This window comes from Bufo bufo, chromosome 3 (genome assembly GCF_905171765.1).
Source record: "Bufo bufo chromosome 3, aBufBuf1.1, whole genome shotgun sequence".
In the NCBI taxonomy this organism is placed as follows: Eukaryota; Metazoa; Chordata; class Amphibia; order Anura; family Bufonidae; genus Bufo; species Bufo bufo.
In genome coordinates, this window is record NC_053391.1 from 558348980 (window position 1) to 558373068 (window position 24089).

The 24089-nt window shown below is 48.8% G+C and overlaps 1 protein-coding gene across 1 annotated transcript in view; it reads right to left on the bottom strand.

The window, feature by feature from the left end:
• Window positions 1-24089, bottom strand: part of KMT2D (lysine methyltransferase 2D) — a 158304-nt gene that overhangs the window by 33189 nt on the left and 101026 nt on the right. Inside the window, 7 exon segments of the mRNA XM_040425528.1 lie at window positions 897-3892; window positions 3895-4052; window positions 4054-4152; window positions 4342-4377; window positions 4555-7379; window positions 14148-14380; window positions 14991-15057. Coding sequence (XP_040281462.1) covers window positions 897-3892; window positions 3895-4052; window positions 4054-4152; window positions 4342-4377; window positions 4555-7379; window positions 14148-14380; window positions 14991-15057 — 6414 coding nt within the window.

Here is a 24089-nt window from a genome sequence, read left to right on the forward strand (position 1 = left end):
TTTTACAATGGCCACTATACCTAATAATCAGAGCCACTTCTTGGTCAGTACAGATCACTTTACTGCAGTTATTTGCTTATCATTACAGGCAGGATTAGAATGACAGCACCTCTGTGTATAGATAACACAAAATCCACCAATCCCAATAGGTGATTGTCTCGAGGCCACCCTCTATCCATCTCTATGGGAGTGCTGAAAATAGCCAAGCAGTGCACTCAGCTATTTTTGGAAGTCTTGTTTAAAGAGGCTGTCACCCAGTTCAACCCTACCCTACCGGGCATATAGACTGGTAGGACTGATGACAGAAATATTCCTTGAAAATGCCGATGTAACGTTACATTACCCTACTTCGTGAGATTTCCCTACCTCGTAACTTCCGGTCGCACCGGAAATGACGTGAGGAGGCGTGCCGGAGTTGTGCCAATCTGCGCATGCTCAAAACGACGGTTTAGGGAAATCTCACAGCGGAGTTCAGCTGGACACCGGGACATTGCCCATGCGCCGGAGAGCCTCACCAGCCTTAGGGTAGGAAAAGATTACGGCCCAGTGCGCAAGCGCGGCTAACTACAGAACAGCCATCCAATCTCCGCGCCTGCGCAGTGTGGGGGTAGGGAGATCTGATGGCCATTTTTTCTGATATATATATATATATATATATATATTATTTTTTTTTATATATATATTTTTTTATAATAATAATATTATTATCTAAAATCCTAAAATAAATTGGAAAAAAGGATGTGTCTGGTTTTAACTGGCAGAAAACATTTCAGTGATGCATTCTCTTTTTATATATGTTTTTTAAATCAGTATGGCCCCATCTATGTAGACCATATCCAAAATGAACATGAATGAGACATTCCTTAAAATAATGTTAAAAAAAAAGTGAAACATACCTCTTTAATACAAGGTGCAGTTTGTAGTTTCTGCTCCAGAACAGTCAACTTATTGTCAATGTGTCCATTTATGTCCGCATGAATGCCATCGGAGGAGCGCTGTGATGCAAGCTGCACCGTCTTTGCACGCAGCAGTTTCTGCAGGAGGAGATGTCCGGCTTCTCCTTTGGCTGCAATACTTTGTGGCTCACTATTTGCCTCACATTTTATGTCCTCGCTGCCAGAAACACTCTCATCCACAGACCCTTCAGTAAGCTTGGATACCTGAACCCCTTCTCCATTCTCAAGAGAATCAACAGGACCAGTTTTGTCGTCTTGAACAGCCTGATCAACTTTCATGCCCTCCTCCTGGGAGGAAGGTTCTCCAGATTCATTGGGGCAAGACTTGCTACCAACCTCAACAACAGCTTCAATGTCTTTTGATCCCTCTACAGGATTTAGTGGCTCATCTGATGTATTATCAGAATTGTTAACGTCGGCAGTTTTCTCACCCTGAGCAAATTCAACTGGGGTAGTAGCTGGTAAATCAGAGTCTTCTGTTGATCTTGGTGCCAAGTTGTGTTGGGCAGCCTTTGGATCCCCACCAGACTCTGTAGCATTTCCATGCTCACTGACGGATGCGTTTTGACTTTCTATTTGTGAGGTTGCCGCAGTAAAAGGACACGTAGCCGAGGTTTCAGGAGTCTCTTTCTTTGGTTCCTGTAGAGTCCCCAGCTGCAGCTGCGCTTGTTGCTGGCGTAATTGCTGTATATGCATCTGAAGCTGCTGTTGTAACTGAAGCTGTTTCTGTGGTGGCTGATTGAGCATTTGTTGCTTCAGCTGCAGAATTTGCTGCACTTGCTGAATCTGATGAGGTTGAAGCTGTTTGTGATGCTGCAAGGGACTCTGTTTTAATTGTGACATCTGCTGCGGCTGAACCTGAGGCGACTGCTGTTGGATATTCTGTTGCGGCATCTGAGCTAAATTTTGCGCCAACTGAGTTTTTGCGTCAAAGGATTGCTGGGTGGCCGCCTGCGGTTGTGTTTGTTGCAGGTGTATCTGAACAGCTTGTTTCTGATGCATTTGTTTTAACTGTATCTGTTGTATTTGGTTATGTTGATGCGCCATCTGCTGAATCAGTTGTGAATTTTGTGTGGGCATACGTTGGATTTGCTGAGCTACTTGCACATGTTGCAGCTGCATTTGTGCTTTATTTCTGCTGGGCTGCATTTGTTGCTGCAGATTGGTTGGCTGCACTTGCTGACACGGCTGCAACACTTGAGTTTGTGGCTGATGTCCTTGCTGCACTGCTTGTGACTGAGAACTCACGTGTTGCGTCTGCTGGAGAACTTGCTGTGTCTGGTGAATTTGCTGCAAGTGTGGCTGAGCAGGACCCTGCTGTGGCATCACTTGGAAAGAGGATAATGACTGTTGACCTGCTTGCAGCTGTACCGACTGAGTCTGCTGCGTCAGAATGGGTTCCTTTTGGTGGGTAGCTTGATCAGTCTCTTTTGAATCCTGAGATTGGTCAATGTGTTCATTTGTCTCTGGGTTCCCAGGATGTGAAGATTCCTGCTTCTCCTGTTCTGGTTTTTGTGGCATTTGAGGATGGCTAAGCGATGGTGATCCACTCTGGCTCTGGTGTACTTCATTTTGTTGATTTAAGTTTTCCATTTGTGGTGATTGTTGGACTCTTGCTTGACTAATGTGTAAATGTTGTTGTACCTGAGACACTGTCTGCTGCGCATGCGGCCCCTGTGACTGCTTCACTTGCTGTTTTGTTAACTGTGTTTGCTGCAAAATCTGGTGTTGTGTCTGTAACAACTGCATCTGTTGATGCTGCTGTGTTTGCTGTAATTGTTGCTGTATCTGCTGTAATTGTTGCTGGGTCTCTATAGATGGCTGTGTTTGCTGAACTGTCTGCAGCTGCTGCTGTTTTTGCTGCAAATGCTGCAGCTGTTGCTGCGATTGTAACAGCTGTATCTGCTGTTGCTGTGCCTGTTGCAAAAGTTGCAGCTGCTGTGTTTGAGGCAGTTGATGAGCTTGCTGTTGGAGTTGCACTTGGACATTTTGCAACTGATGTTGCTGCGTCTGTGGTGACTGCTGCAGCTGAGGAAACTGTTGCTGTTGTGACTGTTGCAACTGCTGAAGTTGCTGTGCCTGCTGTAGTTGAAGATGCTGCTGTGCCCGATGCTGATTCTGATGTTGTTGGCTTTGCTGCAACTGCTGGAGTTGCTGTTGAGTTTGCTGCATCTGTTGCAGTGTCTGTGGCAGCTGTTGCTGAGTCTGCTGCAACTGCTGCTGAGTCTGCTGCAACTGCTGCTGTTGCTGAGTCTGCTGCAACTGCTGCTGAGTCTGCTGCAGTTGCTGAGTCTGCTGCAACTGCTGCTGTTGCTGAGTCTGCTGCAACTGCTGCTGTTGCTGAGTCTGCTGCTGTTGCTGAGTCTGCTGCAACTGCTGCTGTTGCAAAGGCTGCTGCTGCAACTGCTGGAGCTGCTGCTGCAACTGCTGCGAAGGCTGCTGCTGCAACTGCTGGAGCTGCTGCTGTTGTGAAGGCTGCTGGAGCTGCTGCGAAGGCTGCTGCTGCAACTGCTGTAGCTGAGTCTGCTGCAACTGCTGCTGAGTCTGCTGTAGCTGCTGCTGAGTCTGTTGCAAAGGCTGCTGCGTCTGCTGCAACTGCTGGAGCTGCTGCTGTTGCAAAGGCTGCTGCGTCTGCTGTTGTTGCAAAGGCTGCTGCTGAGTCTGCTGTAACTGCTGCTGTTGCAAAGGCTGCTGCTGAGTCTGCTGCAACTGCTGTTGCGAAGGCTGCTGCTGAGTCTGCTGCAACTGCTGGAGCTGTTGCTGTGTTGGATGCAACTGCTGCTGGAGCTGTTGTGTTGGATGCAGCTGAAGCTGCTGTTGGGCCTGCTGAAGCTGCTGTTGTTGTTGTGCCTGCTGCAGCTGCTGTTGTTGTGCCTGCTGCTGCAGCTGCTGTTGTTGCTGGGCCTGCTGCAGCTGCTGTTGTTGCTGGGCCTGCTGCAGCTGCTGTTGTTGCTGGGCCTGCTGCAGCTGCTGTTGTTGCTGGGCCTGCTGCAGCTGCTGTTGCTGGGCCTGCTGCAGCTGCTGCTGCTGTTGTTGTTGCTGGGCCTGCTGCAGCTGCTGTTGTTGTTGCTGGGCCTGCTGCAGCTGCTGAAGCTGCTGCTGTTGAGTCTGCTGCAACTGCTGAGTCTGCTGCAACTGCTGGAGGTGCTGCTGAGTCTGCTGTTGCTGGGGAGCCTGCTGCAACTGCTGCTGCTGTTGTGGAGCCTGCTGCAACTGCGGAGCCTGCTGCAACTGCTGCTGTGGAGCCTGCTGCAACTGCTGTGGAGCCTGCTGCAACAACTGATGCTGTTGTTGTGGAGCCTGCTGCAACAACTGATGCTGTTGTTGTGGAGCCTGCTGCAACAACTGATGCTGTTGTTGTGGAGCCTGCTGCAACAACTGATGCTGTTGTTGTGGAGCCTGCTGCAACTGATGCTGTTGTTGTGGAGCCTGCTGCAACTGATGCTGTTGTTGTGGAGCCTGCTGCAACTGATGCTGTTGTTGTGGAGCCTGCTGCAACTGATGCTGTTGTTGTGGAGCCTGCTGCAACTGATGCTGTTGTTGTGGAGCCTGCTGCAACTGATGCTGTTGTTGTGGAGCCTGCTGCAACTGATGCTGCTGTTGTGGAGCCTGCTGCAACGGATGAAGTTGCTGCTGAGACTGCTGTAACTGTTGGAGTTGCTGTTTCTGTTGAGCTTGCTGCAGTTGTTGGAGCTGCTGCTGTGTCAACTGGCTGATTTGTTGCTGCTGCTGAGTATGCATCACCTGTTGAATTTGCTGCAACTGCTGGACAGACTGACGCTGCTGTTGCGTTTGCTGCAGTTGTTTTTGTAACTGTTGTAGTTGCTGTTGTGTTTGCTGCAGCTGTTGCTGTACCAGCTGCAACTGCTGGAGTTGCTGAGGAGACTGCTGTAATTGTTGAAGCTGCTGCCGAGTCTGCTGTAACTGCTGTAGCTGTTGCTGCAGGTGCTGTAACTGCTGAGTCAATTGTTGCTGTTGAGCCAAGTTTAACTGTTGTTGTGGTGTCTGTTGCAGAGCCTGGGTCTGCTGCGGCATAGCTGTTTGCTGCAATGGCTGTGCTTGCAACTGATGTTGAACTTGCGTCATTTGCTTTTGATGTAGTTGTTGCTGAGTCACATGCAGTTGCTGCTGCTGCCGTGCTTGCTGGAGCTGTTGTGGTACCTGCTGTATTTGATGTTGTACTAGCTGAGGCTGAGACAACTGCTGTACTTGCTGTTTGGACTGTTGCATTTGCTGCAGCTGTTGTTGACTTTGAAGAGGCTGTTGTAACTGAATTTGTTGTACTTGTGGTATCTGTTGTGCCTGCACCTGCTGTATTTGCTGGGCTTGTGGCAGCTGAACAGACTGACCCTGTTGTGTCTGCCCCAACTGCACCTGCTGATTTTGCTGAGGCTGCTGCAGCTGCTGATGTGCTTGCTGCTGCATTTGATACTGTAGTGCCTGTTGGTGAGCTGATGATACTAGCTGAGGCAATCTATACTGAGGTGGAGGTTGGTGGGTCATAAGTCTTACGCCTGAAGTCGTCTGAGATTGTTGGCCTGAAGCAGTCTCCTGATGCTGACTAGTATATCTTCCCCCTGGAGATTTTAACAAGGAGTTCTGATCAAGTTCAGAAGCTTGCGGTGTTTCTACCGTGGTTTCTAGTTTAACATTCTGTATAGCTGCAGTAGAATTTTCTTCGACAAAAGGCGCTTGTTCAGTTACTCCCTGTCGAACTTGGAAACCCCCTCCTAGGGGTGCCTGATTTCCAGCAGCACCATTTGGACCTGAAGAATTGGACTGGGCAGATTGCAATGGATCCTGACTCGTAGCCTGTCTAAGAGCTTGGCTCTGAGCTTGCTGATGTCTCTGTATAAGAATTGCCTGTAATTGCTGCTGTTGTTGGGGCGTTAAATGACGCAACTGTGGATTCTTTGCAATAATTCCCTGAAGCTGAGCTCTTATGTGAGCCATGAGCTGGGTGTTTTGTAATGCCATCAGGTTAGAGGCATATGGAGCTGATGGTCTCTGTTGCCCTAATGTATTAGGTAGGTGCTGTCCCAAATTATCTTTGGCCGGTTCATTACCCTGCATCTGTATTGGACTTTGACCTACAATCCTCTGTACCTGGACCAGATTTGGTTGCTGTGATGGGGCAGCAGAAGTGTGAGGGTTATCTTGATGGAGAGGATTCGGAGTAGTGTTTTGCACTTGATCTGGCCTTAGCTGGGCCCCAAGACTCTGCACACCCGGTTGTGGAGACAAAATACCATGGTGCTGCTGTCTTACAGATGGCTGCAGTGGACTGATTGAATCATATAGCGCATGTTCTTGATCAGAAGACTGATTTAACTTTTGGCTGTCCTCTGCCATTAGTGGAGCTTGCAAATTAGTTTCTTGGTTCACGGGGCCAATTGAATGACTCCGCTGTTCCAGAGGCCGCTGATCAATGGGTTCTCGTGTTCCTGGGCTGCTATTTGCCTGTTGAACACCTTGTTGCTGTCCTTGAATTTCTGTGCTTTCATGACGTAGTGAGCCCTCACTCAGGTCTCCATCCTTGCTATTCATGTTTTGTTGCGTGTGAATATTTTGAGGATGACCAGATAGGCTTAAAGTTGCAGACAGGGTTTGCCCTGTTACAGTCTGTTGCCCTAATGTACTTCCGGCTTGACTTAACACTGTCTGCTGTTGGAGATGTGTCACTCCAATCAAATTTTGCTGAGGTTGTGACAACACAAGGTGAGGCCCTACAACATTTTGTTGCGCCACTGGAGATGGACCCAAAACTCTTTGCGGTTGCTGACCAATTAAAATATGTCTTTGCTGGGCTGTGTGATGCAGTAAAGCAGAAGACTGAGGATGACCCATAACAGTCTGAGGAACTTGGGAGGGAGACTGTTGTACTACCAGTCCATGCGAGTTTCCAATTAACCCATGCTGCTTGGTCAAAATTGCTTGGGATAAGTTGCTCTGAGGGGAAAGTGGAAAATTCTGATGTTGTTGCTGCTGTTTCTGCACTAACTGCAATCTCTGTTGCTGAAGTTGACGTTCTTGAATCATCCTTTGCTCCGGAGTTAGACCCTGCAGGGCCTGAGGAGTTGAATAAAAACCGCCAGAGGTTCCAGGAAGGACTGCATTATTTCCCTGAGCTTGATGCTGCTGCTGGGGTAGTGACTTCACATAAGAAGCACCATGTTGTGTTTGCATGGCTAAACCTGGCTGTAGGCCACGTAGATTTGCAGCTTGTGCGACAAGCTGGTTGTGTGGCAAAGATGATGGCGGTTGTATACCGTGTCCACTGACTATTGAACCTGGTGCTTTGGTCAACACCCTGGAGTTTTGGTTTGGACTCACAGGAAGGATGCCACAGTTCTGTTGTTGTTGCTGCTGCTTGTTTCTATACTCTGTCATCAGGTTTGTATGCTCCTTCTGCTGTTTACGAACCTGGAAATAAATAAATGGTAATTGTATTTAGATGAGGAAGAAACAAATAATCTGTTGCAAAGGTGGGAGGGCTTGGGACACACTTGTGTGAAGGAAGGATCCTACTGCATAACTGATACTGTCATCACAGATAAATTTAATTGACCGACAGAATTTCCACGGAGCGGCAGCATCACCCTGCTGCGGTGGCCAATATTTGCACAAATTAGCAGGTTAATGGAAATAAGGAGACTTTTGTATTACTTACCAGTAAAGTCTCTTTCTCGCTCTTCCTTGGGGGACACAGGAAACCATGGGTATAGCTCTGCTCCCTAGGAGGCGTGACACTAAGTGAAAGCTGTAAGCCCCTCCTCCATCAGCTATACCCTTCAGCCTGGAGAAGAGACTGCCAGTTGCGTGTCCAAGTAGTGAAAGATAACCACCAACCGGAAAAAAGAACTGTCGAGCCCCAACGGGGGCAACCAAGCCGGAACCACAACTGTAACCCAAATGAAGGGCGGGTGCTGTGTCCCCCAAGGAAGAGCGAGGAAGAGACTTTACTGGGAAGTAATACAAAAGTCTCCTTTTCTCGCCCATATTCCTTGGGGGACACAGGAAACCATGGGACGTTCCAGAGCAGTCCCAGAAGGGAGGGACCAGAACAAACTAGACCAACACCAGAGGCATCAATCAACTGCCGCCTGCAACACCAGACGGCCCAAAGCAGCGTCAGCCGACGCATGAGTATGCACCCTGTAGAACTTGGTGAAGGTGTGCAAGGAGGATCAAGTGGCCGCCTTGCAAATCTGCTCCGTAGAAGCCCGATTCCTCTGAGCCCATGGAAGCCCCGACCGCTCTAGTGGAGTGAGCGGTAACACCGAGGGGCGGAACCTTGCCCTTGGCGAGATAAGCCTCAGTAACAGCCAACTTGACAAAACGGGCGATAGCAACTTTGGATGCCGCCATCCCTCTGCGCGACCCCTCCGGAACCACAAAGAGCGAGTCAGTACGCCTGAAAGAGCTGGTTACCTCCAGGTAAACCTTGAGCGCCCTGACAACGTCCAGGCGATGAAGCTTCCTCTCCCGCGGGTGGGAAGGGGAAGGACACAAAGAGGGGAGAACGATGTCCTCGTTCAGATGAAAGGCGGAGACCACCTTAGGAAGGAAGGAAGGGACCGGACGAAGAACTACCTTGTCCTGGTGGAACACTAGGAAAGGTTCCAGATAGGAGAGTGCAGCCAATTCGGACACCCTTCGAAGAGAGGTGACGGCTACAAGGAAAATAACCTTGCAGGACAGAAGTCGCAAGGAAACCGTCCGCAGAGGCTCGAAAGGAGAAGCCTGGAGCGCTGAGAGAACCAGCTTCAGGTCCCAGGGCGGTACCGGAGGGCGGTACGGGGGAACCGCGTGAGCCACGCCCTGAAGGAAGGTCTTGACAGGACCAAGGGGGGCCAGTGGGCGCTGAAACAAAATGGACAGCGCAGACACCTGACCCTTCAAAGAACTAAGGCCCAGACCTTGGGCAAGTCCGCTCTGCAGGAAGGACAAAACGGTGGGGAGAGAAAAGCGGAGCGGAGGAATCCCCAGATCGGCGCAGAACCCCAAATAGGTCCTCCAGGTCCTATAATAGATCCTAGAAGAGGACGGCTTACGGGCGCGGATCATGGTGCGGACGACGTCCGCAGAAAAACCCCTACGTGTCAGGACGGTGGTCTCAACAACCACGCCGTCAAACGTAGGGACCTTAAACGCGGGTGGAAGATTGGTCCCTGAGAGAGAAGATCTTCCCTGGCGGGCAGCGGCCAGGGCGCGTCTGCCAGGAGCAGCATGAGGTCGGCATACCAAGACCGGCGGGGCCAGTCCGGAGCGACCAGAATCACCGAGACGCCTTCCGCCGCGATCTTCCGAAGGACCTTGGGCAGGAGAGGGATGGGAGGGAATATGTATGGACGCGCGAAGTCTCGCCAAGGAAGAACGAGGGCGTCGGCTCCGCAGGCTCCCGGATCCCTGGCCCTGGACAGATAGGCGGGGACCTTGTGATTGAATTTGGAGGCCATGAGGTCCACGTCCGGTATGCCCCAACGAAGGCAAATGGCCTCGAACACCTCCGGGTGAAGAGACCACTCGCCGGGGTCGACGGTGGTGCGACTGAGGAAGTCCGCCGCCCAATTGTCCACCCCTGGAATAAAAATTGCAGATAGGGCCGGGACGTGGGCTTCCGCCCAACGGAGAATGCTGGTGACCTCCCGCATTGCTGCAACGCTGCGAGTGCCCCCCTGGTGGTTTATGTACGCCACAGCCGTGGCGTTGTCCGATTGCACACGAACTGGATGACCCTTCAGCAGATGAGTCCAGTGTCGCAGAGACAGAAGGGCTGCTCTCAGCTCCAGGACATTGATCGAGAGTTTGGACTCCGATGGAGACCAAATGCCCTGGACGGATCGGGGAGGAAACACGCCTCCCCAGCCCAAGAGACTGGCATCGGTTGTAACCACCAACCAGTTGAGCGGCAGAAAGGACCTGCCCAGAAGAGGGGACTGCAACCACCAGCGGAGAGATGACCGCACCGGAGGCGATAGATGGAAGGGATGATCCAGAGACTCCGGCGATTTGTCCCAGGAGGAGAGGATCGCCCGTTGGAGAGGGCGGGAGTGAAACTGCGCAAATGGGATCGCCTCGAAGCAGGCAACCATCTGCCCCAAGACCCGCATGCAGAAGCGGAAGGATGGTCGACGGTGGAGAAGGAGACCCCGAATCGTCCGACGGAGGGTCAGTCGTTTTTCCGAGGGAAGACGTACCTCCGCCGCTTCCGTGTCTAAAAGCATTCCCAGGAAGACCAGTTGTCTGGCGGGAGGAAGGGAGGACTTGGGGAAGTTGATGACCCAACCGAATCTTGCCAGAGTCTCTAGAGTGAGATCCACGCTGGCAACCGCTTGGGAAAGGGACGGAGCCTTGATGAGAATATCGTCCAAGTACGGTAGCAGAAAAACACCCCTGGAACGGAGTAAGGCCAAAACCGGGGCCAGGACCTTGGTGAACACCCGGGGGGCTGTTGCCAGCCCAAAGGGAAGGGCGACAAACTGGAAGTGGAGGTTCCCCACGGCGAACCGGAGGAAGCGATGGTGACACCGGGCTACCGGAACATGGAGGTAGGCATCCTGTATATCGATGGAAGACATGAAATCTCCCTGCTCCAGGGAAGCCACCGCGGAACGGAGGGACTCCATCCGAAACCGTCGAAGGAGGAGAAAACGGTTTAGCTTTTTGAGGTCCAAAATGGGCCGCACCGAACTTCCCTTCTTGGGAACTACAAAGAGGTTCGAATAGAACCCTTGGAACCTTTCCTCTAGAGGAACGGGGGTAATCACCTCCCTGTCCAGTAAGGCTTGAACAGCCGCGGAAAACGCAGCCTTGCTTTTCGGGTCCCGCGGGGGGCGGGAGCGAAAGAACCGATCTGGAGGGAAGGACGCAAATTCGATTTTGTATCCTGAGGACACAATTTCGCGAGCCCAGGCGTCGGAGACGTGAGCCATCCAGATGTCCCTGAAAAGGAGGAGCCGGCCCCCCACCCGGGTGGGTGGGGGCGCGCCTTCAGGCAGAGGACTGCTTTGCTGCGGGTGTGCGGGCAGCCTGCGGCCTGCGCCAGGAGGGCTGCGCCCGAAAAAACGGCTTCCTACGCTTATCCTGGGGCGGGGCCGAAGCGGCAGCTGCGGGGGGAGCCCCAGAGGTCCTGCGGGAGGACCGAAAACGAGACGCACCAGGGCGTCCGCGGGGGGCGCCCCTGGCTTGGGGTTGAGGAAGATGGGTGCTTTTTCCACCCGTGGCCTCCGAAATAAGCTCGTCTAGGCGGACCCCGAAAAGGCGGGAACCCGCAAACGGTAGCCCCGCCAAGGAACGTTTGGAGGCAGCGTCCGCTTTCCAAACCTTCAGCCAGAGCTCCCTCCTGACGGAAACCGCCAGGGCGGAGGAGCGTGCAATAAGGGCTCCCGCATCAAGGGAGGCCTCACAAACAAAATTCCCGGCCCGAATAATAAGCTGGGCCAAGGAACGTAGGTCCTGGATGGGGACGTCCGAGTCCAACTCCTGTTCCAGCTGCGCACCCCAGGCAGAGATTGCTTTACCTGCCCAAGCAGAAGCAAAAAACCGGTCTGAGAGCAGAATCGGAGGCAGCAAAAATGCCCTTGGAAAGGGTCTCCATGCGACGGTCCTCCGCTGACTGAAGAGAGGACCCGTCGGGAACAGGGATGGCCGTGTTCTTTGACAGACGGGCCACAGGGGGGTCCACCTTGGGTGGGGACGACCAGGTGGCCACGACATCGGCTGGAAAAGGATAGCAAATGTCCAGCTTCTTGGGATTGACAAAACGGGCGTCCGGGCGAGCCCAAGCCTTAGACACCACGGAGGAGAAATCAGAGTGGATTGGAAAGACTTTTGAGGCCTGCCTGGGTCTGATGAAGGAGACGCTAGCTGCGTCAGAGCTAGGGGGGTCATCTTGCACCTTAAAGGTGTCACGAATATCCGAGATGAGTTGACCCATCGCTGAGGCTAGCTTGGACGGCAGGGCCGAGTCCATTTCCAAATCTGAAACCGCCAATTCACCTTCAGAGAGCGAATCCTTTGGAGAGGAGAGGCTCGTCTGAGTGCGCACGCGTGGCGGGGAGAGGGAGGCATCCGAGGAGGAGGCTCACTCTACTCTAAGACGCTTCTGAGAGTGCCTAGCTCGGGAGGGGTCACTAAGAAGGGGTGAACCCGCTGCAGCGGCAGAAGCGGTGGACCCGGAGGGCGCGACAGCAAGAGTGGCGTCCTGCGTGGTAGGCGGCCTGTCTATTAGGCGGCCCACGACATGAGTGAGGCTTTCCACGGCCTGGGACAGGGATCTAGCCCAGTCAGGCGGGTCAGAGGAAGCAGGGAGCGACACAGCGGGCGACTGAGGCTGCGGTGGAGCTCGGCATGCCGGACAGTGCGGATCAGACTGCCCCCGGGGAAAGGGTTCCCTACAAGCAGTACAGGCATGGTACCAAGGCTTGGCGGCTGCAGAAGGGTCTGACATGGTGGAAAAAAATGTTGCCTTAAAGTGGGAGACCCCAGTAAAAGGAACGGGGATTACACCCAATAACAGTACTGGTGGCACGGAGGGGGTTAACAGTCCTACCAGACCCGGATGATGCAAGCGGCAGCAGCAAGGGGAGCAGACTGAAGGAGGCTGTGGAGGAGAGGCAGCAGGCACGGGGATGAATAGCTTCAGGATCGGAAGCAGAGAGGATTCCAAGCAGCACTATGCGATGTGGAGCCCGACGAAACCGGAAGTAGCGGAGCGCTGTGAAGCTCCGCCCACCCCTTGCCGCGCCGAAAGAGACGCAGAGCCGCGCGCGCGCGGCAAAATGATTTTAACCCCCAAGGTAGGATGAGTGCCGGCCAGATGAAATGGCGCCGTTCGCGCCAAGAAAAAACGGCCCCCGCCGCGCCTGATGTGGCAGACGGCCTCCTGCCTACAGCCATCTCCTGAAGGCAGAGTTCACGCCCTGCCGCTGAATAAAGGATTTTTCCCCAGATAAAGTCCCCCCCAAATGATACCCGGTAAGGTTGCCGGTACTATATGCCCATGAGTGGGGGGGGGGGGATTAGCAGCGGTGGGAGGAAGGAAGGGGAGGCTGGAGCAGCCACTCACCATACGCTGTCTTCGCCCTCAATCCATCCAGCAGGGTCGCCCCTTCAGCTACTGGCACCGCAGTGGCAGGAAGCCGGGGGAGGGACTTGGCGTGCGGGCGACCCTTGAGCTGGCGGGACGCAGGGGAGCTGGGCTGCCCTGGTCCACCTTGTCTTCTGTGGGGGAGGCGGCAGTGCGGAATTACCGGCACTGGCGCAACTCAACCCCGGGAGAAACAGAGGGGTCTAATGCGCCTCTGTTGTCCCTGTAAGTAGAAAAAAATCGAATTAAAACAACAAAAAAACGCAAAAATAAAAATTATAGGAAAACAACCCTGCATAAGCAGGGGGTGTCTTGCCTCCTTGGACACTAAGCAAAAACTGGCAGTCTCTTCTCCAGGCTGAAGGGTATAGCTGATGGAGGAGGGGCTTACAGCTTTCACTTAGTGTCACGCCTCCTAGGGAGCAGAGCTATACCCATGGTTTCCTGTGTCCCCCAAGGAATATGGGCGAGAAATTACCTTCAAATTTGTACGGTCACTGGCGAGTTGCACTCGGCACATGGAAACCCAGCCTTTGACCTTGTTAAACTGCTGACAGTACCAGCTATGGACTAGAGCTATTAGCACAAACCGTTTATTATCAGGAGTATTGAGTATATGAAGTTTTATTCTGCCGGATTCCATTGCTGCAAGCCCACTTCACAGCCCCTCCTCTCTATTCTGGGTGACAGCTGCAGTGGTCTTCTAGTGGTGGCTACAGCTGTCACTCAGAGCAGGGGAGGGGCTGAGAAAAAGCTCCAGGTAGAGAGCACTTCCGTTCGAAGATCCGCCTCCACTGCACTTGCAGAATAGAAGTTCAGGATTACACTATTTCTGATAAAAGGAGGTTTGTGCTGTCAACCGTTTAGCATGGTCAAAAATGCTGATAGATTCCCTTTTTAATACTTATACTGGACTACAGAATTATATAACCAACAGCTCTCAAAAATAGAAATCCAGTAAAAAGGTGAAGTATCAAGTTTATCAAAAATCAAAAGGCAATATATCTTTGAAAGTGCCTTTTGTGCTTTTACCCTGGGGGACAGGCAACTAAATTCATTGTTTAAACTTTTTAGTAAAGTGTTTTTCCCCATTCACATACCTGGTCCAGCTGCTTCTGGATCTTGCTTTGTTGTTCAGTTACCAGTTTTAACTTCTCTGCATCTGCCTCTGGAAACTCTCTCCCAGCTTTCTTGGCTGTTCTTTGTTTCGCACACAAAGCTTTGCGGGATTTCCGGTGCACACCAATTTGCTCTTCCAACACTTTCAGTTGCATTTGCAAGAGCTGTTGAGTGTGGAAAAGCCATTCTTCATACTGACGCTGGTCTGCTTCATCTTCAAAATTGCAAGGAAAAAAAGGTCAATGGTCTGCTACTGGATTTCATAACTACTAGCACACCATAGAAAGCTCCTGAATTCAAAGTAGGGACTGCAGTACAACAGTCCTCGGAACATATGCATTTTCATTCTTGGGAAGAGGTCCCCACAAGTACATCTGGGCGTTACTGGTTGGGGAGGGGACCTTGCACAGTATAACACTGGCAGCACTGACTATATAGTATCAGGCTGTGCAGAGACACCCCCCCCCCCCCCCCCAACCAATAAGACCTTCATTACAAACTACTAGTAATTCATTCATAACTTCTAGCAGGAATAAAAAAAATGGCACATCAGAGTTATATGATTGCTCCAGAATAGTTACTGCGTGAGGATTACAAGTAGTTACTAAAACAGACAAGTCAGGAGAATTGACAGGTCCTTTTTACAGGAGAAGATTGGGATATGCAACAGCCTTTACTTTAGAGGTTATCATGTCCTCCTTTAGCTGTATTATTTCAAATGCAAAAGTCATGAAAATAAAAAAAAAGTTTCCCTTTAAAATAGGCATTAGTGGTGGTGAAGTACCAGGCAAATAACAAAATATTAAAGAAAACAAAATACATACTGATCACTCCCTGGACAAATGCAGGAGGATTGGGTCGTGGCTGCGTGGGATCAATGGGATTTTTTTCCTAAAGAATAAACAATTATCATAATTTAGATGGTATTAAGTGATTATTCAGGCGAGTTGTGCCGACTACTCTTAGTTTACAGCATTTACTAAGCAACTTAAAAAATAAACTTGTCACATTTAGAAGAGTAACTTCACTGTACATAAACTTTTGATATGGCAGAGTGACCTATGATAGGTTTTGACCTGTGGGAATCCAATTGCCAAGACCCCCGCCGATTGGTAAAACTAGTAGTTAGAATGAGCAGCGTCTCTCCTTGCTGCTGAAGACGGCCTCAGACTTTCGGTGAGGTAGTCATCACTTCCATCTTCAGCAGCAAGGAGAGATGGCTGAGCTCTTGTAGTTACTTGTTTTAGTGACTGGCAGGGGTCTCGGTGCTCGGACCCCCACCAATTAAAACCTTCAATAGGCGATTCTTTAAATGTGACATGTTTATTTTTTTATGCAACATGTAGCCGTGTTCATAGATCTCAATAGTAGTTAAGTACACTTGTTTACTTTTATAGAGACAAACCTGTGCGGTGGTGGGGAAGGAAGGGGGGTCTTGTTACTGTGAGGCTGATGGTTACCAAACCAAACCTGAGCATGTACATTGTGCTTATTCAGCCTGACAGGGTTTAGGAGACACAACAGCGATTCTTTGCTGTTCCACTATCAGTCGTTAATGCAACAGCAATGGTCCATAGATAAGCTGTGTCCATCACCTGTGCTGAATGGTGGATCCTGTGTTATCTATACGTAGATGTTATCTTTTCTTGCAATCCTGTCTGTGAAATGACTGCTAAAAATGGATCTCAACAGAACCAGAACTGACAGTCTATTATTAGGCTTGGCCCCCTTTCAGACGAGAGAGTTCCACGCATTGGACTCGCAGCGCAAGTAGGCGGCAGCTCCTGTATTGGATGACACTGACATAATGCTGTCAGTGTTATACAATACATTCCAGAACTCTAAGGGTTACATAGCATCATAAATCAATATAATGCTATGTCATCCTATCAGTGCTGGGGGTCAGCTGTTGCATACTCAGGCTGCAAGTCCGATGCGTGGAACTCGCTCACCTGAAAGGGGCCTTAGGCTAAGTTTATATATGCATTGTGAACTCTGGCGGAGGAATGTATCTGGCATAGCCAAATAAGGCTACTTTCACGCGCGCGTTTTGGGCGGATCCGTCATGGATCTGCAAAAACGGATCCGTTACAATAATACAACCGCGTGCATCCGTTATGAACTGATCCGATTGTATTAACTATCATAGCCAAGACGGATCAGTCATGAACTCCATTGAAAGTCAATGGGAGACAGATCAGTTTTCTATTGTTCCAAATTGTGTCAGAGAATACAGATCCGTCCTCATAACTTACATTGTGTGCCAGGACGGATCCATTTGGCTCAGTTTCATCAAGTGGATAGCAAAATGCTGCAGGCAGTGTTTTGGTGTCCGCCTCCAGAGCGGAATGGAGACTGATCGGAGGCAAACTGATGCATTCTGAGCGGATCCTTTTCCATTCAGAATGCATTAGGGCAAAACTGATACATTTTGGACCGCTTGTGAGAGCCCTGAACGGATCTCACAAACGGAAATCCAAAATGCGAGTGTGAAAGTAGTCTAAGGCCGCCCATCGCCGGCTCTCCATTGACTACACTGGGATTCGGCCACTTTCTGCATAAATATGCTGGCTTTCAACTGGACAAAAAGTCCTGCATGTGCAAGACTATTTGCCCAGCCGAATGACTGCATTTATACCAGAAAGTGGCTTGATCCCTTTCAGATCCCGTTGTAGTCAACGGGGATCTGGCGGTGTGCAGCTCTGTCTGACTATGCCAGATACAGTGAACCTTGTAAGTCTGTTCCTTTGCCAGGATATGTGAACTTAGCCTAACCGGCCAGTGCAAGAATTATAGGACTGGAATTTTCTGTCTAAATATAGTGACATAGGAAATGAAGAGTATTAAAAATTCTTAAAAATTGGGTTTTTGTACTTACAGTAAAATCAGTTTCTTGTTCAATTCATTGCGGGACACAGCACCATGGGTATACACCCAGATACCACTAGGAGGCGACACTAGATATGAAAAAGGTTGACTCTGCCCAGGTGGGCTATACCCTCTCCACAGACACTAGGCTAATCAGTTTGTACCCATAGCAATAGGAGAGAGAAACAAAAGCAAAGAACCAACATGTCCTGGACCGGGGAAGGAAGTAGAGCAGCAGCCCGGTGACAGAAATAGAAATTAAAACAAAGGGTTGGATCCGTGTCCCCCAATGAATTGAACGAGAAACGGATTTTACGTTAAGTACAAAAATCCAATTTTCTTGTTAAAATGATTGGGGGACACAGCACCATGGGACATCCCAAAGCAGGCCCCGAGGGTGGGAAGGAAATCTCATGCAAAAAGTTGGGCGCACAGGTGCAGGAGAACCATGTTACCCAACAGGACCAGGAGAGGCCATAGCATGAAATGGTAAATAGAAAACTAAGGAAGTGAGCCGAGAGGCTCCAGGACCAGGAAGAGACCAAAGAAGAAAAAAAAAAATTGTGGGAGACCACCAGGATGCCACGGACAAGTGCCTGGGAAAAAAGGCCATATGCATGTTGTTAACAACCTAGCACTCTGTATATAGAAGGATGCTCCAGGAGGAGGATCTACAAGAGGACAGACCCAACAAGAAAAATTAGACCATGAGGGAACCTGGCAGGAGAGAAAATGCCTGGGAAAAAGGACAGGAGCAGTCCTGAACCAAGGAAAAAAAAATTCCTGGAGACAAACTAAAGGAAGACCCTGTGGATCACCCCTCGGCAAAAGGAAGGCGATTCCATAAGGCCTGGAAGCAAAGGAACCCGACTAGTAAGAGGACCCGGCAAGGAAAAACTCTAAATTGTCTTACACCAAAAACATGGCCTGTCCATGGCAAACACAATGTGAAGGCCAGGGTAGAGAGGAAACAAGGAAGCACTGGAGGTTGAACAATTTAGAGAAAGAATAGCAAAGACTCACCGTGGGAATGGAAGCAAGCCTTCTTCCAAGGGGGTCCTTGGTCATGGCCTGTTGTGCTTTTTCATAAGTGTATAAAACCTTTATCTAAATATCATAATTATAGTGGATTTGATTAGATTTATAAGAGGCCATATTGCTATATGTATGTATGTATGTATGTATGTAAAGATGGCCGAGAGAGGGTCATGGGAAGGACGCTGTTAATAAGATTTCTTCGCATGGGTGTACCAGTCTGAAAAGAGGCCTTCTTGTCTCCTTATGGATTTATGACAGGAGATGAGGGTGCTCTCCAGATGCAGCTGGTGCTAATTACCTCTACAGTTTGGTATTTAAATGAGGCAGAAAAGCTGTAATATCTATATACGCTTATAAATCAACCTTAGTTTTGTATAAGAAAATCAATAAGACCTATGTATTGTTTTATATTGTTACGAATTATTAAGGACGTTTATGTATTTATCATATATATTTCTCAATGGGAACGCGTATATTCCTATTATATGATGAAAACAGTTTAAGTATAGACTTTGCTAATGAGTATCTGTAAAGATGTGTTATTTTAACTAACCATCACTCACCCGTTGGTATAGCAGAGGAGGCACAGATATCTCTGAGAAAACAAGGCTCATCATTTTATCAACAACACAAATTTAGAAGTATGGGAAACATTTAAATGGTGCCCAAACGTCTGTGTTTTAATTGGTAGAAGTGTCGGAATTAATCCCTTTAGCTTTGATTTAGGTTCCATAGGTCATGTGTATAGAATGTGAGATAAAGATATACTTGGATATTTAACTCTTAATGGAATGATACTAATAGCTTAGGTAATAGTGTCACCTAGGGGTAAATGAGTAACATTACACCAACAGCAAAAGTGCATTTTGGGTAATACAATGACATCACAGTCCTTATCATATGTACACGCCTAGCCAACAATGATTGGAAAACTCCAAGCTAACTGATCTAACTGATAAGTTTGTGATCATAAACCACACACGAGGGACAAGGAGGAGAACGGAAACAAAAGGAACGAGAAGAAAAAAAAAAAGGGAAAAACGCCAAGAAACTAAGAAAACCCAGGAGAAAGATCCTAATGACCAGATCGTACCTTAGAGCTGACTTCCCTTAGTATCTGCACATCTGCATTCTCGGTAATGTATAACTTTATTTTGTGTGGTATTGATATAAATTAATCAGCCTGATATTCGGCAAACTCCCCGCTGTTGGTGAATGTATAGTTGTTAAAAGTGCTACATCAATATTGTCACTATTCAGTAACGTTGCATATTACTGAATAAAAAGACCAAAATATTGATTTCAGAGGTAACTCTGATTGGAATAATTTCATTCCATAGTCAATACCAGGCATGATAATTTATATTGCTACCCCATTATCAGAGATTTGTCATGGTTTGTGCAGAGCAAGGGTTCGTATCTATATTTTAACATTATTCCGTTTTTATATCTAAAAATTGTGGTCAAGACAGATTGTATTATATTCTTCTGTCTGAGAGGTACAGTGTATACGCTGGAATATGTGTTGGTGCCATCCAGTGGCGAATTTTGGGTACTGCATATAACTATCATTGCAGATTGAGTTTCACATTGAATAATCTTTGATTGTATTTTAAATTGTATAATAAATCATTTATATTTTTGCATGTATGCTTGTACCTTTGTTTTACTGATTGCACAATATAATAATTAAATAACCGATCAAATTCTTTTTGAGGTGTTATATATGTCCACCTTGAGGATCAAAAATCATTTGAAATGTTTTCTTTGATCCTCTCTTTTATATAAAGAAAGACTTTTGCTTTATATCCCCGACAGGCCAGGAGAAGGGAACGTAAAGACATGGTTCCCACACAAAGAAGGCGAGAATCGAACCTCAGAAAAACTGGAACAAAATAGCACTGTGAAATGTAAGACCAGAGAAATCCCTGGACACAAAGTCTCAGGAAAAAAGGAACCAGTCACAGGCCCTAGTAATACAAGTGGAGACACACTTGTCTGAGAGATATTGGAGTAGAAGAGAAAGGACTCCAAACAGCCTAAGGAGGAAGATTTCTCAAATTAAGCGAAAGCTCCATCCCAGAAGTGGCCAATAGGAATGTAAATTGCTAACAGGAGCAACAAACTCCCAGGTACCAGGACCTGAACCTGGGGAGACGGGAAGAGAGGTTAGAATCTCAAGAGGGAAAAAAGCCTATGGGGACCCAGGAGGGAAAATACCCAAACCGGGCACAAAGAAGCAGCTGTCATACAGAGCATGTGCGGTCAGAGATGCCATGAGTAGCTTCCCCAGAGGGAAACGGCCAGCTAGATAGTCTAAGAATCATTGGGGCAGGGACTCCAAGCAGGATTACCCAATCAGAGGCTCAAGTAGGGTCCACAGAACTGGACCACACTAGGACAATAATAGCCAGATTATCAAAGGAAAAATGAAATGTAGCAACCATAGGGGAAAAAAACCATCAGCCATGCTTAATCAACCATCCTAAAGTGTAGTGACTAGCATACTGTATAACACTGCCCCGGAAGGGCCAAGTACAGCACCCTGGATTTTGTAAAAGAATCGCCAGACATCCTTATGTCAAAAGGATGCAGAATTCGCTAGGGGAAGCAGAGAGAGACTACACTGACATGTATAAACCAGCTGCCAGCAGAGCACAATGAAAACCCCAAGGAAGGGGGAAGAAACCGACAGGTGCAGACATTGGCAAGGCCCAAGCGAACGGCACTTCTGTCATGTAGCACAACTAATCAGAGAACATAAGGGAGTACCAAGAATGCCCGGACCATGGAAGACCTATGGGACCATGTCCTGTCACAGCCATATCAGAGAGGACGTCCAGTGATGACCCAAAAACTGCAGTAGCGGCTAATGCTCACAATGCTGCGTATCCCTGCAGGATAGAGCATCCAGTGGTTATCCAGATACTCTGACAGGACTGGGACATGTAACTCTGTGAAAACGAAGCAGAGAGGCAATAACGCGAGTACTCCATCCATGAAATGGGGTAACGCAGCAGCGCAGAATACATAGTACTTTAAAGGTTGACAAAGAACAAACCTAGCATGCTAGCCAACAACCTGCCCATGGCGGAGGGAGTGTGGTTGTTTGGTGCATAACAGGACTGAGAAGTCCTGTTAAGTAGTGCGTCAAGCAATAAAGTAAAAATCATGCCTAGTACAGGGGCAATGAGAAGACTTTGTGCACTCAGAGGGCCTGGTTCAGGAGGTACTGCACCGGGTGTCAGTTCTGAACAGGCCAGCCATATACTGGATCTAACAATTGCGACTACTCCACCCAAGAAGGGGGGGGGGGATATGGTTACCAGGTACATACTACAACCAGGATGGTTTGTCCGATACAGCGCCTTGAGATAGTACAAGTACACTGCCCAGGACGACGGTAATGGGGTGCCAGATACATACTAGAACAAGAAAAGAGTGATGGATACAATGTCTGGGGATGGTACCATCACTCCGCATGAAGAGGGGCCACATGATTGCCTAGCACACATTAGAGCGAGGAGAGGGCAATGCAGGAGCCTTATGGGCCACAGATTGACTGGTTGCATGATGCACACTATAATGAGAGTAGAGACATGGCTACAGCATCTGGAAATGGTATAGGTACTCCGCTTGATAAAGGAGTAGTATGACTGCGTGATGCACACTAGAACCAGACAGGTATAATGGCTACAGCATTTGGAGATGGTACAGGTACTCTACCTATGAAAAGAGCAATGTGGCTGCATGGTGCACACTAGAACCATGCAGGTGCAATGGCTATAGCATCTGAAGATGGCATCTGTACTTCGCCTGATAAGGGAGAAATACCACTGCATGGTGCACACTAGAAGCAGACAGGTATAATGGCTACAGCCTCTGGAGATGTACAGGTACTTCGCCAAATAATGGAGTAATATGGTGCATGGGGTGCATTAGAACCAAACAGGAGAAATGGCTACAGCCTCTGGAGATGGTACAGGTACTTCGCCAAATAACGGAGTAATATGGTGCATGGGGTGCATTAGAACCAAACAGGAGAAATGGCTATAGCATCTGAAGATGGTACAGGTACTCCGCTTAATAAGGTAGTAATATGGTTGCACACTAGTACAAGGATGGTGTATTGGCTACAGCGTCTGGAGAAGTAATACGGTGGTCTGGAACACTCTCCGACTAGGAGGGTGTGTTGAATATAGCCCCTGGTAATAGTGAAATTACTCCAGCTGAAAAGGGGATACATTGGTACCAGGAAAGTATGCCGGATACAGCATTTGGCAATGGTACAAGTAACCCCCTGTGAAGGTGTACGTACCAGCATGAGGGCGGGGAAGAGCACCATAATATCAAAGCTGAGAATGGGCGCAGGCTACGGTGGAGGTGAGGGACCCAAGTGGGGATAAGGTGACCCCTGAACAAAGTTTAGGGTAATCCGACTGAGCCCAGGATCCAGTCACCGCATGCAGGCAAGCCAGGCCGATAGCACAGCAACCCCAGCCACCGCAGGAGCAGATGCAACCCAGGGGTAGGGGTGGAGGGCAAGGGGACCGGCCACAACATGAACCACCGAACAGGGGCCCAAGATAATACGTCCCACCAATGACACTACATGCGGGCGGGGGCACAGTGAATATAGGGAAAGCACCCTCTGGGAAGAAGGACATCTCGTCCTCCCACCGGAAATTCCGTGCAGAGACCTCTAGAAGGCCATGAGGGAGGCAACACCCATAGAATAAAAACAGAAAGCCAGAAAAAATGGCGGGAATTTGGCCTAGTAGATAGTGTAGCCGAAAATGAGGCACCCCCCGCGGACTGATGCTGCAGGGTGCTGGGAAGTGGAAAAAAGCTCCAAAAGGCTACAAAAAAAGGGTAGTCACGGAAAGGGGGTCAAAGCAACCCCTACTGGTGAGAAAAATTACCCATGAAAAAAATAAAATAAAAAATTATATATATAATATATTTATATATATATATATATATATATATATATATATATATATATATATATATATATATATATATATATATACATACACACACACACATACATATATATACACATACATACACACACTGCGTGTAGAATTATTAGGCAAATGAGTATTTTGACCACATCATCCTCTTTATGCATGTTGTCTTACTCCAAGCTGTATAGGCTCGAAAGCCTACTACCAATTAAGCATATTAGGTGATGTGCATCTCTGTAATGAGAAGGGGTGTGGTCTAATGACCTCAACACCCTATATTAGGTGTGCATAATTATTAGGCAACTTCCTTTCCTTTGGCAAAATGGGTGAAAAGAAGGACTTGACAGGCTCAGAAAAGTCAAAAATAGTGAGATATCTTGCAGAGGGATGCAGCACTCTTAAAATTGCAAAGCTTCTGAAGCGTGATCATCGAACAATCAAGCGTTTCATTCAAAATAGTCAACAGGGTCGCAAGAAGCGTGTGGAAAAACCAAGGCGCAAAATAACTGCCCATGAACTGAGAAAAGTCAAGCGTGCAGCTGCCAAGATGCCACTTGCCACCAGTTTGGCCATATTTCAGAGCTGCAACATCACTGGAGTGCCCAAAAGCACAAGGTGTGCAATACTCAGAGACATGGCCAAGGTAAGAAAGGCTGAAAGACGACCACCACTGAACAAGACACACAAGCTGAAACGTCAAGACTGGGCCAAGAAATATCTCAAGACTGATGAAATGAGAGTGAGTCTTGATGGGCCAGATGGATGGGCCCGTGGCTGGAATGGTAAAGGGCAGAGAGCTCCAGCCCGACTCAGACGCCAGCAAGGTGGAGGTGGAGTACTGGTTTGGGCTGGTATCATCAAAGATGAGCTTGTGGGGCCTTTTCGGGTTGAGGATGGAGTCAAGCTCAACTCCCAGTCCTACTACCAGTTTCTGGAAGACACCTTCTTCAAGCAGTGGTACAGGAAGAAGTCTGCATCCTTCAAGAAAAACATGATTTTCATGCAGGACAATGCTCCATCACACGCGTCCAAGTACTCCACAGCGTG